This window comes from Protopterus annectens, chromosome 14.part0 (genome assembly GCF_019279795.1).
Source record: "Protopterus annectens isolate FY-2018-M chromosome 14.part0, PAN1.0, whole genome shotgun sequence".
NCBI lineage: Eukaryota > Metazoa > Chordata > Ceratodontiformes > Protopteridae > Protopterus > Protopterus annectens.
In genome coordinates, this window is record NC_056748.1 from 224061577 (window position 1) to 224075898 (window position 14322).

General features: G+C 41.8%; 1 protein-coding gene across 1 annotated transcript in view; it reads right to left on the minus strand.

Annotated features, from left to right (window-relative positions):
- Positions 1-14322, minus strand: part of GSTO1 (glutathione S-transferase omega 1) — a 561581-nt gene that overhangs the window by 279109 nt on the left and 268150 nt on the right. Inside the window, exon 4 of the mRNA XM_044055949.1 lies at positions 7770-7871. Within this exon, the coding sequence (XP_043911884.1) occupies positions 7770-7871 (102 nt within the window). The remainder of the gene's footprint in view (positions 1-7769; positions 7872-14322) is intronic.

The following is a 14322-nucleotide window of genomic DNA, read 5'->3' on the forward strand; positions in this document are numbered from 1 at the left end:
GGCCCACCTTTGTGCAGAGGGATGACTGTTGCCTTTCTCCATTCATGAGGCACGAAGCCTGTTTGGAGGCTACAGTTAAATAGTAATTCCAGAGGCCCTGATAGGTCATGTTTCATGCTATTTAGAAGGCATCCTGGGATACTGTCTGGGCCCATTGATGCAGTGTTCTTGGTTTTAGAGATCGCATTAAGGACCTGTTCCCTAGTGATAGTAGGAAGTTATATTTGATGATATTTCCTGAGGAAAGGTTGAGTGGGAGAGAGGAGTAAAGTTTAAGTTGAATTTATCAGCCAGGAGGTTTGCTATATCTTCTGGCTCAGTATAGGTGGCTCCATTTACAATGACCTCTGCACACAATTGTGTATTGCCTTTGAGGTTGTGGACATAGCTAAATAATGCTTTGTGGTTGTCCTTGGCCTGGGTGGCCAAGCTTACCTCAAATTTGGCTTTGGTAGACTTTATTTGTCCTCTGAGTTGTTTAGTTTGATGAGAGTGCTTTTATCCTGCTGGGTGCTGCACCTCCTAATTTATGCCATGATTTTCTTCCTCCTGTTATACAGCCTATTGATTTTGTGATTCCACACTCACCATTACTCTGAACTATTGATCCCAAGTATTTAAATTTATACACCTTTGCCAACTCCACTCCCTGCATCCTCACCATTCCTCTAGCCTCCCTCTCATTCACACATATATACTCTGTCTTAGTCCTGCTGACCTTCATTTCTCTTCTCTCTAGAACATATCTCCACCTCTCCAAGGTCTCCTCAACCTGTTCCCTACTCTCACTATAGACCACATCATCAGCAAACATCATAGTCCACGGGGACTCCTGTCTGATCCCGTCTGTCAACCTGTCCAGCACCATTGCAAATAAGAAAGGGCTCAGAGCTGATCCTTGATGTAATCCCACCTCCATCTTAAATGCATCCGTCACTCCTACTGCAGACCTCACCACTGTCACACTCCCCTTGTACATATCCTGTACCACTCTTAATATTTCTCTGCCACTCCCGACTTTCTCATACAATACCACAACTCCTCTTGAGGCACCCTGTCATATGCTTTCTCTAAGTCCACAAAAACACAAAAGTAAAATAAATAAAAATCTACACTACCACATCCATGTTCCCATCAGGTCACTAAGTAATCCTCAGTAATCACTAAAAAATTCTGAATAACTAGTATCATAATATGCCTGTGCCCACTCAGGCACCATACATATGTGCCCACCCAATCACCAAGTATTCTGAAATAACCAGCACCACCACACACCATTACCAACCCAATCACTAAGTATTCTTAAATAACCAGTGCAACCACATGGCAGTGCCCACCCAATCACTTATTCCACACAGTGCTACACAGCACCTACTTGTGGTTTGATTCCCACAAACGACACACAAGATATTAAAGTGGTTTGCATTCTAGGATTTGCTAATAATGATACTCTGAAATGTATTTTCAATTAAATAACTACTTTCATCTATACCGACACAGAATTTTCAGTTTAACTGTGCCTCTTCTGCATATTGTAGTTTTCTTTTTATTTTACTTTTTATTAGTTATATATATTTTTCTATATTTCCCCCTCTATGCCTGCCAACCATCAAGCCCTCCCCCCACCCTGGCTCATGCCCATTTGCCCCACATGGTGGAAAGTCTCCAGAACCACAGAGATGAGAGCCATCTGTAGGGACTGGCATTCAGTCAGCCATGAGTGTTGCTTATTTATAAATGCATAGCCGATAACAGAGAATATATATATATTTTTTACTATTTTTTCTGACACAACAGGAGAGAAAATTATAGCAGACGAAATAACAGAGAGGATTCAATAAAGATTTCTTCAGTGAAATAAAGTTGTAATGCTATTGTGACAGTAAATGTAATTCAGTTACTTCATGCCATCACTAATCCACTTTCCAGTTTACAAGGCAAGAACCATGACAAAGTTATATATTCACATATCTGGGTATAACGAATGCATTGATAAGATAAAAATTTAATAAAATGAGAAAAGTGAAAAGAAAGTAAAAATAAGGGATGCAGTTCATGAACTCTTCTTCTATTCCAAGATTTTGTAAACAAATATACATGAATGTAGGTTCGGCAAACACAGGCATCTCGAAAGTCATTAGGCTAATTGCCGTGTTGCCGTCCTTCCCTACGGCGAATGTTCAGTACAGCAAATGCCACTGTGTATTCGCACATATGAAGCTGACGTTTCGAGTAGGGATCGCGCTACAGTGGGGATCGGGAAATTACCCTTTTCCCCCACTAAACTTACCCACTGGTCACTAAAAACATGCACACCATTAATACCATTCCTTTAATCCTGGTGCAAACAAGAGCTGCAATTTTAATGATCCAGAATCTTTCCTTTATCAGTACATGTAAATCTGTCTCACCTCTAGTGTTTTGTGCTACCCTGTCTATCCCAGTGAACATGAACTTAGCTTGCTGATGCAGTTTTGATGTAAGGGATTTCTCTCACTACCACATCTTATTTCACTAATACTCTGTGTACATTCAAGATATTTCCCCTAAATAAAAGGATCTGCAGGTGCACTGTGCCATGTAGATTATCCATTGTGTACCACATGTAATTATGTTTCATATTTCAAAACTCCTATTCACATCATGTGTAGACACAATGAGTACAAAGCAAATGCATTTGTAACTCCAATGTCTTGCAGCTTCATAACTGATTTTGTGTCCCTTCAATCTGTTATAAAATTTTGCCTTTTCTCAAACTAAACTTGTACACTGGAGCAAATTGGTGCTCAATATGTAATCAAGTAAAACAGGTCAATGTTCAGTAATTCTTTGAATACAGAAAAGTTGTTCCCATCAAATGTAGTGACAAATCTGACAGCTGTACCGCTTCATCCATTTTGGGCTGAATTATAATGTAATAATTTATGTGACATACAGATAACCTCTTTGTAGATCACTGATGTTTTGTATGGATCATAACCTCTGTGAATAAAGCTATGTTTCAGAAATGCAGATACTAATCTGTAAGTCATGACACAGACAGCCATGGGTTTTTTTTTTTTTTTGTTTGTTTGTGCCCTAGCTGACATCTCAGCAACTGAGGGCATTTTTTACATTATGGCTCTAACCCCACTACCTGGTGGTGATGCTAGCAAATGTATCACTGCCTATATTCTTCCATTCTTTACATGCCTACTCCTTTACATGTGGAAATAAGGGATACCATTTCTAACTTGGGTGAACATACTGAACGTCTTCCCTGTGATGCTTCACTGTTACAGCCAAAACCTTCACTTCTGCATGGGAAAACGGCTGAGGTAGCTAAGGAGCCACCTCCATCCCTGCCATGATCGGCATGCCCATCATTCCTTGCCTGTACTATCAAGATCCGAGATATTAGTCGAACCAGGGTCATCTTGGCCTAGTCAGTGCTTTTTCTGACTATGCCACAGGTGCAGGCAACCTCTTCAGCAGTCAGCACCTAGGCCACAAGGTCAGGTGACACAGAGAGACACAGACACAGAGAGACAGACACAGAGAGACAGACACACCTTAGGGTAGTCAAACCATAGCCGGCTTTAGGCACCAGCAAAGCATCTGGTTGCTGGGGGTCCCATGATCCTGGGTGCCCCCAACCACAGCAAGTTATCTTGTTTTGATATTTTATTACATATTTATAAAACCAGGAAAAGCCAGAACAATCTTGCACACTTAGTACAACAGATGGATAATAATACCTCATAGGATGAAGAAACCCAAGTTTTGCCCCCTTTTCTCGTCCTTTAAACTTCAGATAACTCTGGTCGTAGTAAGAGTGGTTGCTCAATTAGCAGGCTTTGTAATTTCATTTAAATGTTTTAGCACTGACATAGTGCCCCTGACTTAGTACAATCCTGCTGATGGACATTCTCTCCACTAAAAGTAAAACTGTAGCAGGCTTTAGGTACCCAAGATACTTGCGACAATGGGCGGGGAGGCCATTCATCTTTGACTATGTGAGGGACCTACAAAACCTGCTACTGGTTAATATGATAATAAGAAAAATAAAAATCAGTCACTCTTAGATTACTTGCTTTACCCTAAGCAGGGTTGTGTTATGACCCTGTTACGATAAAGCCAGTAATCATAGAATAAGTGAGGTAAGCACTTAAAATTGGCAGCCCAGAGTGACCGAACAGTGTGCTTACCTATATGAAGGAGTTTTACAAATGCTGGCAGGGTACTAAATATTATAACTCTCAACTTATTTACTTAAGAATTCTAGGCACAGACAACAATAATGGCAGAATAAAGGAGCAAGATCAGAAACACTTTTTTAAATATCACATTCATTCACTTAAAATTTAATAGAATAACGTTTTGCATTAATATGCGATTTTTGGACAATAACTATGAAATGCTAATGTCTGGCATTACTGTCTGTCTGTCTGTAATCCTGAATGATTTACCAGCAAATCATTTTTTGTTAGTTTTACAAGGAACAGGGTAAAAATGTGAAGCAAGATCAGAGACATTCTGTGAGGTCAATGACAGTGGCAGGTATGCATCACTCCCGATCACTGCTAAACAGCAGTCACAATGTACTGCTATTTGCTGAAATCAGTGTAAAACTAGTATTGCTTTGGCTTATGATTGTTTGTGGGTGTGTAGGGGGAGGGCTGCGGTGTAAGAGCAACAAGATGGCTATAACTTATTTCACTTTCTATTATAAACATTATTGGCAATGTCATTATGCTTGTGTATGGGGGGGGGGGATGTTACAGAGTATTTAAGAGGAACAAGTTGGCCATAATTTCCTTCACTTGCCATCACAAACATGGACTTTGTACATAAGTGGCTATCTTTGATGGTTTTGCAGAATTATGTGAATGCAACTGCTCACTGCCAAAGTGGCATTGTGAGTAGCACTACCATTTCACAGTTCTTTGCTCTGGTTGACTTATTGGCTATGGCTTTTTTTGTGTGAAGCCTGCATGCCCTCCATGTCTGTGTGTGCATCTTACCATGCGTCAGCAAGGTGTGGTAGTTATTCATTACACATATATGACACTGCTCAGCATGGTTAGTTAGTTATCCATGGCACATACATGATAATGCTTAGCATGATTAGGTAGTTTCCTCCAGCATCTCAAGGCAATACAGTATGTGAAATGGCATTCCTCCATTTTCCCTGAAGGTGAACATGCAGAATGTGTGTGTGTGTGTGTGTGTGTGTGTGTGTGTGTGTGTGTGTGTGTGTGTGTGTGTGTGTGTGTGTGTGTAAAAATATCACTGATTTTATCTGTGCATGCGTACACTAATGCCTGGTGCACACTCAACTCTTCGGGTAACAGTAAAACAAATGCAATTAACAAGCAATTCTCATTCAAAAATAAGACATAAAATACATCACAGAACATTCAGACATTTAGAGCTTCTCGGGGTCTGGTGACCCTACCACCTAGACTGTATAAATGTATTTTGACATAAACTTATTGGTGGCTTCTACCCTCAACTACCGCACCCATTCTAAAACCAGCCCCAGTCAGAGATACATACAGCAAGTTGCTGTGGTTTGTGCCTGGGGCTAAGGATCGTGTGATCATTACTTTAACTTTCTTCACAATTGAGCCTCAGAAGTGTGCATAGCAGGTCATCATACCTTGTGTTGAGGCTGGGGACAGTGTAGTTATTGTTTTTTTTGTACTTTTCTTGCATACCTCAGAAGTGAGCAATGAAGGTTACTATAGCTTGTATAGGGACATTGTACTGTCTAGCAGCAACAAGTTGGAATACATTACTGTGATCATTATCCTCACAATTACACATCAGGCAAGTATACAGGTGACTGCCTTTGGGGGCAGGTGAGGAGTATGGAGGCATGCTATGTATATGTATGACAGCAGTCACCTGTTGGCCTTGGAATCTCTGCTTTCATCTTAATCTTAACACCAGGGGGATGCACAGATAGTGACTGGTGTCTTCTTTTGAGGGGGGATAAGGAGGCACACAGCATTCCCAGATAGGATTTGTGCATCTCTCAACCATTTGTCTTGTCAGTTTATTGTGAGCTACTATTCTGTAAACTTTGAACATTAAACCTTGGACACTACTTGTATTTTCCCTGAATGAAAAAAATAAGACTGAATTTTTTTTTCATGTGATTTTTGATCAGGCCACCCCAAGGTCAAAAGGTTGTGAAAATCCTCTAAAATGCACCTCAAAACATCTATAATCCTATGACATATGGGCAAGCAGGACCCTGGCTTAGTTAATTTATTTCCTACATAATTTTTACTATGCTATCTTAGACAGGTGAATGCGTTGAAAGAAAGGAAGGAAAAGTAAACTTGAAAAACAGCACTGAATTTCTTTTCTTAATCACAATTATTGTGAAAGCCATCACTGGTTGTATACAACAGTAAAATAAAATACACTTTAAACCATAAAGAAGGCTATGGCTTCTTGAAAAAGCTGAAGAGTAAAGCAAAATTAGAGAAAGGTAGAAAAAAAAGTGATTTGCATGGTGTGGGGAATCCAGAATGGGTAGAAAACAGGGAGTAGCACCGGAGGATTTGTGAAGGGGTTGAAACAGTAAGTAGTGGGGGATAGGGGCATGCAGCTCTTTGACTAGGGCACATTTCACCATACGCTAGCCCTGTACCTAGGGTTGTTGCAATGCATCATCACTCCAGCTAAATGTCAGTCACTGTCAATGTTCATCTGTGAAATGGGCCAAAATTGTGTCATATACAGGCCCAGTTGTAATAGCATTGTTGCTACAGGTCTATATCAGCATACTGCCACTAAAGCTTTGCTGCATAAACTATAAGTGGCTTAGAAGGGCTGGAAGTGAAGAGTGATATTAGACTGAAAGCATCTGGGGGCGGCCCCCAAAATTGTAACACCAGCCCTGAGTACAGGCAGTCCCTGAGTTACAGACATCTGACTTACAGACAACCCATAGATAAGAACAGGCTGCTCCAATTTTGGAAATAATTTGAAAATAAATAAAAATCTTTAAAGTTTCTCAAATCACACCTTAAAATGAAGAATTCTGTTGTACTTTCCTTTTCCCCATTTGTGAAGTTGCTCGCATGTCTTGTCAGAGCAGTTATTTCTGTCTTCATGGAGAACAAGGGATCCAATTGGTTAAGAGTTTGGTTAAGAGTTCTCTGTGTTGGTGATCTGATTGGTCAAGACTGCTGGCTTGTACAGTGCACATTACTGAAGCAGTTACTGTACTGTACAGTAAATGGGCAAATGGCATTGCAGCTTACTAGGGTCTAGATGACAGTAGGAGGTCTGGCAGAGGTTTGAAACTTCAGAAGAGTGGAAAACATTCGTGAGCGATACCTGTAGTACAGAAGTGTGAAGTGAAGCTTAAAAAGAGGCAAGTTTAAAATATTTTTTTTTTGTATGAAACGTTCTACTGTACTGTATTGTATTGCAGTACAGTATGATAGAATGTTCCATGTATGTGTTTCGACTTGCATATAAATTTGACTTAAGGACAGACTAAAAAACAGATCTCATCCTTAACTCGGGGACTGCCTGTACAACATGTTTTGTATTGGGGAAAAATTGAGAAAACCAATGCAGACATAGCAGGAACCTGCAAACTCTTCACGGTGACTCAAAATCAGAATGGTAACTCAGAGGCTGGAGATGGAGGGGCTAAGAGATCTTGTCACTGAATTAATCTGACACTCATTCCCATCATCTCAAAGGTACAAATCAGCAGTGCCATTTGTACACAGTACAACAATTACTAAAACATGGTTCCTTACCTCTTCGAACATCCCAAGCTTCTCAAGAAGTTCTCCTTCCAGAGATGAAGTGCTCTCTCCTGCTCTGACTGCAATCCCAATCTTGTAAAGGAGTGCTGTTACCTGAACAGAGAGACAGAAAGAGAGTGAGAGATAAAGTACCGTTAGCAACATGACCTTAATAATAACTGTACAGATATTTGCCTCAGATTTTTGTTCTATTCCTAACAAAAACTATGTTTTTTGACAAATCACTGGGATGATATAAAGATTAAAGTCACTAAATAATGTCAGGCATTTGAATTTCAGACTTCATATCCTTCAGAAAATGTTTGCTAACACAAATCCTGTTCTGTTATTTGGGTTGTTTCCCTCCCATTATGTCGGGCTTTGTCCAGATTTCTTGTGCTAAGAGGTATGTTTGGGAAGACTAACCACCTTTTTGGCGTAGGATTTCTAGAATGTGTCTGAAGGAGACGTCTTCTGGTTGAGATCTAGGGGACCCTTCCCCTTCATCAAAATCAGTGTGTTCTGTCAAAGATTCCTGAGGGGAATCTAAGTGCCTCCTTTTACACAACCTCTTTCAGGGGGACATCTTCAGTAGGGTGCCCTGGAGAGGTATCAGAAGAGGTAGGGGGGTTCCCTAACTGGAACTGTCCGGAAGCTCTTACAGGCTGGCTCTGCTTGTGCTATAGGATGAAGAGGCTTAGAAACAGGATCCCAAGTGGGAACAGGGATTGAATCTGAAGAGTTAAGAGTTGAGACAGCTCTTGGGCAACAGAAGACCCTCTCCACCACCTTGAAGGCAGAGGGACCAGAAGAAGCCCAGGCCAATCTGACCAGAGCTGAAACTCTCAGATCAGACAAACCAGGGCCCTCCCCGACTCTCGGCTCCAAAGGAGGAGTCAGAGCAAAGCTGTCCAGCTCTGACGCCCTGAGAGGGAGTGATGCCTGAAGGCTTCATAGTCAAAGTCATTCCCTCAGATACGATGCTGACACTTCGGCTCTGAGACACGTCCTGCTCAAGGTGAGTCAGAGCCACACACACAACCATTTTCAGATTAATTCAACCAATCACAATAATGGCCACTTAAAACTGTTTAAAATACATGACCAAAGGACAATACATTATTCATAATTATCTAATGCAAAATCCAGCCACTCCAATAGACAGACTCAAAGAAGTTATCTTCAAATTACTTACCCCATTCAAAAATTAGCTCCCTCCCAGGATATTCATCTTAACCCAGACCATACAGTCCAAACTAACCTTTCTTCCTCCTTCAGCAAAATAAGTCATTAAAATGCCTCCATCAGTACAAGCAGCATTAATAACAAATGCATCTTACTAGAAAACTAGCACTCTCTGGAAAAGGCCTACATTATTCCCATCTAAGAAACATGGTCAAACGATGACTTCTGCAACTCTTACTTTACATCTCACAAATACTGCATCCTCAGAGATAATAGATCAGGCAGTAGAAATGGTGTCAGTACAGTGATTCTTATATAACAATATCCAACTCTTACCATATTCAAAAAAAAAAAAAAAAAACAAAACAAACAACTTGGGTCTTTGAATGCCTCAGATGACAGATGCCCTAACTAGATATCAGTTCATATCTATCTGAGGAGAGACACTCATCTCCTCTAAGGGGGGGTCCTTATATACCCCTATATTAAGCAATTTTACAACAGACTCTTCTTAGTGTGTTTCCTGGGGGCTTTGACAAAAAATGTCTTATATTAGGAGATTACAGAATTAATACATTAGGAGCAGATATACCTCACCTTATCAGGATGCTACATACTCATAGTCTGATAGTGCAAGAACCAACCAGGACAAACCTATAAAGTGTTAATCACTACACTCCTGACCTCATGTAAGTAACAAAGACTAGATACAGCTATATTAACCTCCAGCCCAATTCCATCAACAACCACTGCCCAGTCTTACCTTACTGGCACTTTAAAACGAAAAAAAGCCCCTTCCCCAGAAATAATTACTGGAAGATGGTTCCCACATAAACGTCCTCTCCAAACTTAGTTCTCGTTGACTGGTCTCCACTGTACTCCCAAATGACACAGAGTACTATGTCATACTTCGTAATAACTCTGTCTAGTAATTCAAGAATCTTTTTCCAATTGCATGCAGACTTCCAAGGGTACAGAAATGCCCTTGGCTAATTGCCAACATTAAGCAAAACATTTAAGCAAAGAGACATCTTCTGAAGTGCATGAAAATCCAATCCCAATAACTCACAGTTCTACCAAACATTTCTAGAGCTTAGAATAGCAGCAAAAAACAGTGGCCAGCAGTGCAAAAGCCCTCTACCTGAGAAACGGACTATTTACTTCTCAGCAAAGCCAAAACTATTTTAGTAATAAATAAAATTCCTAACCAGACATCTCATTGTTTCTACTAACAAGATAGACATTAAAGGCATCCTAAACTTTGATGTCCCTAAGCAATATAACAATTTCCTACTTTCCTCCACAAATGGGCATCACTAACTCCCCCCACAAATGGGCATCACTAACTCCCCCCACAAATGGGCATCACTAACTCCCCCCACAAATGGGCATCACTAACCCCCCCCCCACAAATGGGCATCACTACCCCCCCCCCCACAAATGGGCATCACTAACTCCTCCCCTTTCTCCTAACCATAGAAAATCATAAGAGATCATAGGAGATTACTAGGCTAATGGCTCTGGGGCCCTTACAAGCCTAGCCAAGAGTTTATCCCCAAAAGAGAAACCTCAATCAAAACCTGTCACCCCTGTCAATGAGGGACAGAGCTGGAACCCCTGGGACAAATTTGTGATTGCCCATCCACTCAAGGTTGTGCTTGAAGAGGGTCAGCGACGTACTTTGTTTGACGTGTATGGGGAGTCTATTCCAGAGACAGAGTAGCCTTTGGGAGACAAACCTGTCTCTCCAGCAGGTTTTGTTAATGTCACATATTAGATTTAAGCCTTTTAATTGGGTACTAAGCGACATGTTAGACTTATGGATATGGAGCATCTCTAGTAGAGTAGGGTCTGCGATTGCCTTGTAGGCTATACACAGATCACCTCTGAGCAATCAGTATGACACCAGAGTAAAGTGATAGTGATTTGAGCCTGTCCACATAGGAGAGGTGTTGGAGGCCATGGATTCTCTTTGTGAGGTATTTCTGTGGCCTTTCCAGTTTGTGCAGGTGTTTGGAGAGGTACATACCAAACAGGGCATTGTAGTCAATTATTGGCCTAATGAGGGAGGAGTACAGAGAGGTAATAACTTTTTTTCTGGATGCAATCCCTTTACTTAAGAGATGAACCAAGTAAAAGGCTTTTCTGACCACTGTTGCTACATGATGGTCAAATATGAGATTGTTGTCAACTTGTGTATACAAGTCTCTCACCACAGGTTGTGTGCTTAGGGGGTTGCAGCTAATGTGGTAATCAGTAGGGGCCATGTTTTTGCTGAATGGTATGATACTTTTTTTGCATTTAACTTAAGGCCATGACTTTGGCACCAGTCATTTGTTGCTGTGAGACCCTCCTGAAGTATGTTATCATTTGGAGAATGACAGCACCCAACTTACAATCGTCCGCAAACTTGGTCAGCCACAGGCCATTTGTCTTTCCCCAGACCTCTGAGAAGTAGATGCCAAAAAATACGGGTCCCAGGACAGATCCCTGGGGGACACCACTAGTGAAAGGTCTGCTGTCGGAGGTAGTGGCACCTATTTTGACCTTGTGGGTCCTATCAGTGAGCCAGTTGGCCACCCACCTAATGAGATGGGGATTTATGCCAAGTTCTGTTAGCTTTTTGATGATGCCCAAGTTGGGGATTGAGTCAAAGGCTTTGGCCAAGTCAAGGTAAGCTGTATGTACTGACTTTCCCTCATCCACTGCCTTGGTGACAGTCTCAAAAAAGTCAACCAGGTTCAACAGACAAGATCTGCCCTTGACAAATCTGAACTGGGTGAGGTCAAGTGCTTGGAGATTGCCTACGCCCTTGTTTATGAGGTCCATAATAATATGCTCCATGGCTTTACAGATCAGAATTGTCAAGATAATAGGGCGATAGTTTCCAGGGTCAGTAGTGGCACCACCTTTGTGCAAAAGGATGGCAATGGCAGTTCTCCACTCTGCTGGAATGAAGCCTGTACTTAGGCTATGGTTGAATAGGGTGCTCAATGGTGAGACTAGTTCTTGTTGGAGATGTTGCAGAATACAGCCTGGGATACTATCAGATCCCAAGGAAGCTGTGTTCTTTGCCTTGGATAGGGCCTTTAACAAGATCTATGAAGATGTGAGGTGCGGGGCAAGTATCAGGAATGTTGAATGGGGCTTTGTGTGGAGAAGTTTGCACTGAACCTGTCTGCTAGCAGGCTGGCTAAGTCAACAGGATCAGTGTAAGTGGTACCATTAAGAACTAATTCGGAACAAACCTGGGCTTTGCCATGGAGGTTTCTGATGTAACTGAAAAGGCTTTGTGGTTAGCACTTGTTTCGGAGGCTAGTTTCAATTCATAATTGGCTTTAGAAGTTTTCACTAGTGATCTAATTTGCTTGTTGAGGCTAAGGAGGGAGTTTTTCCAATTAGGAATTTGTGCCTTTTTACCCTTGGACAACAGTTTCTTCCTTTTGTTGTAAAGCCTGTTGATAGAGGATGTCTACCACACAGGTTTGTGTTTTCTTGAGGAGCAGGTTTTAGTTCTGTTGGGTATGGCTGAGTCCATGCAGTTGTACAGGTGCATATATACTGCACTGGCATACTGTTCATCATATTTGTCTGCATCCTCTGAGGGGGGCAGTGGTGTGAAGCTACTGATAATGTTCCTTAGAAGGTTATAGTCAGTTTTTGAGTTTTTTTTGCTTGGTTACGCTGGGGGGTGGGTTGGACAGGATAGACACTTTGAATGAGACAGACCGATGGTCTGATCTCACCAGGGAAGAACTTACAATGGGGATGGTACAGCGGTCACCCATGTTGGTGAGAACCAAGTCTAGAATGCTATCTCCCCTTGTGGGGGATGAGACAAGCTGGTCTAGTGCGTTAGAACTGATGAAGTCAAGGAATCATTGGGTGAGTGCATTAGAGCAGGAATAGTTCACCCAGTTTATGGTGGGGTAGTTGAAGTCACCAAGGATCAGAGTGTTAGGGGGTACCTTGATGGACTCAAGTCTAGGTATTGGGTGTCCTGAGTCATGGAGGGGGGTCTATAGCTGGCTACAACTTGGATGAGTGTCTTACCAATTGTCAATTGCACCTGGAGAAGTTCCAGTGCATCATGCTGGCAAACCAGTCTGGAGGTGTGCTTGCCTTTAATGAAAATAGAAACTCCACCACCCTTAGTCTTCCTCACCTCATTTTGGGGTCAGAATTTGTGGAGTGAGGTATAGCCTGGTAAGGCAGGGGTGCTCTCTGCAGCCTCGAACGAAGTTTCCGTGTCTGCACAGATGTCAGCGTCTTCCAGTGCTAGGAGAGCCTCCAGGTAGTGCAATTTCAGGTTAAGGCTCCTAGCATTAAGCAGCATGACTTTCAGTTTGTTTTTTGACAGATCTTTTATGTTGGAAGATTTATCTGTGGGACATTACCTAAATAAAGGCACAATGGGGGAGGCAAGAGTCTTGGCCAGAATCCTGGATCACAGGGGGTGACAAATGAAGGCCATCTCTTGTATAGCATTGAGGCCTATCAACCATGGCATCCTAGGCAGACCAATGCTGGATCTCCTTGGAATGACACCAGAAACTAAGTCAATTATTTTTTGTTGGTATTGTGGTATCATTCTTGGTGAAGGTAGGATGCTGCTTAGGGCTAGGATCATACCTGCCTGGGGCACATACTCTAACAGCTCAATCCTGTCTCTTCATATAGTCCAGGGAGGTACGTCTGAAGTCATTTACACCAACATGAACAATGACAGTCATACTTGTACCGGTTGTAGAGAGACCTAAGTGCGTGCATGATGTGTTGGATTCTGGCACCTGACAGACAACTGATCATGATCTTCTCCTTGTCGAGCCTGGCAAGGAGGACATTGGTGTGTCTCACAATTGAGTCGCCAATGACTAGCATATTTGATTTAAAGTTGTGTCTTATGGGCTGTATGAGTTTACTGTTCTGTCTTATGGGCTGTGTTTGTGAGAACTGGTGTGTTGTCTGTGCTGTCTGTGATGTGGTTTGGTGTTGTGTGTGGAATGTCTGTGAGTGTGATTTGGAGGTCTCTGCTGTTTAGTTAAATTTATACTGAGGACCTCTGTATACGTGGGTGTGTGCTCTGCTTGACTATGTGATGTGGGTGGTGTGGTGTTTGTGCTGGCAATCTCCTCTGTCAGGGGTACTGACTGAGGCATGAGAAAGAAACTACACTTACAGTAACAACTGATTCCCAATTATGCCCTCTAGCAGATTACATAGCCCATTTCCACATCACTGCTATCACTGTTAAACTAAAGAGTCTGTCATGAAATTAAACTCTGCTGGATCCATATTTAATGCCATAGCCAAAAGTGTTCTACTACCAAAACTAGTTCAAAATGATGTGAAGATTACTGATCCTACAGACATTGCCACA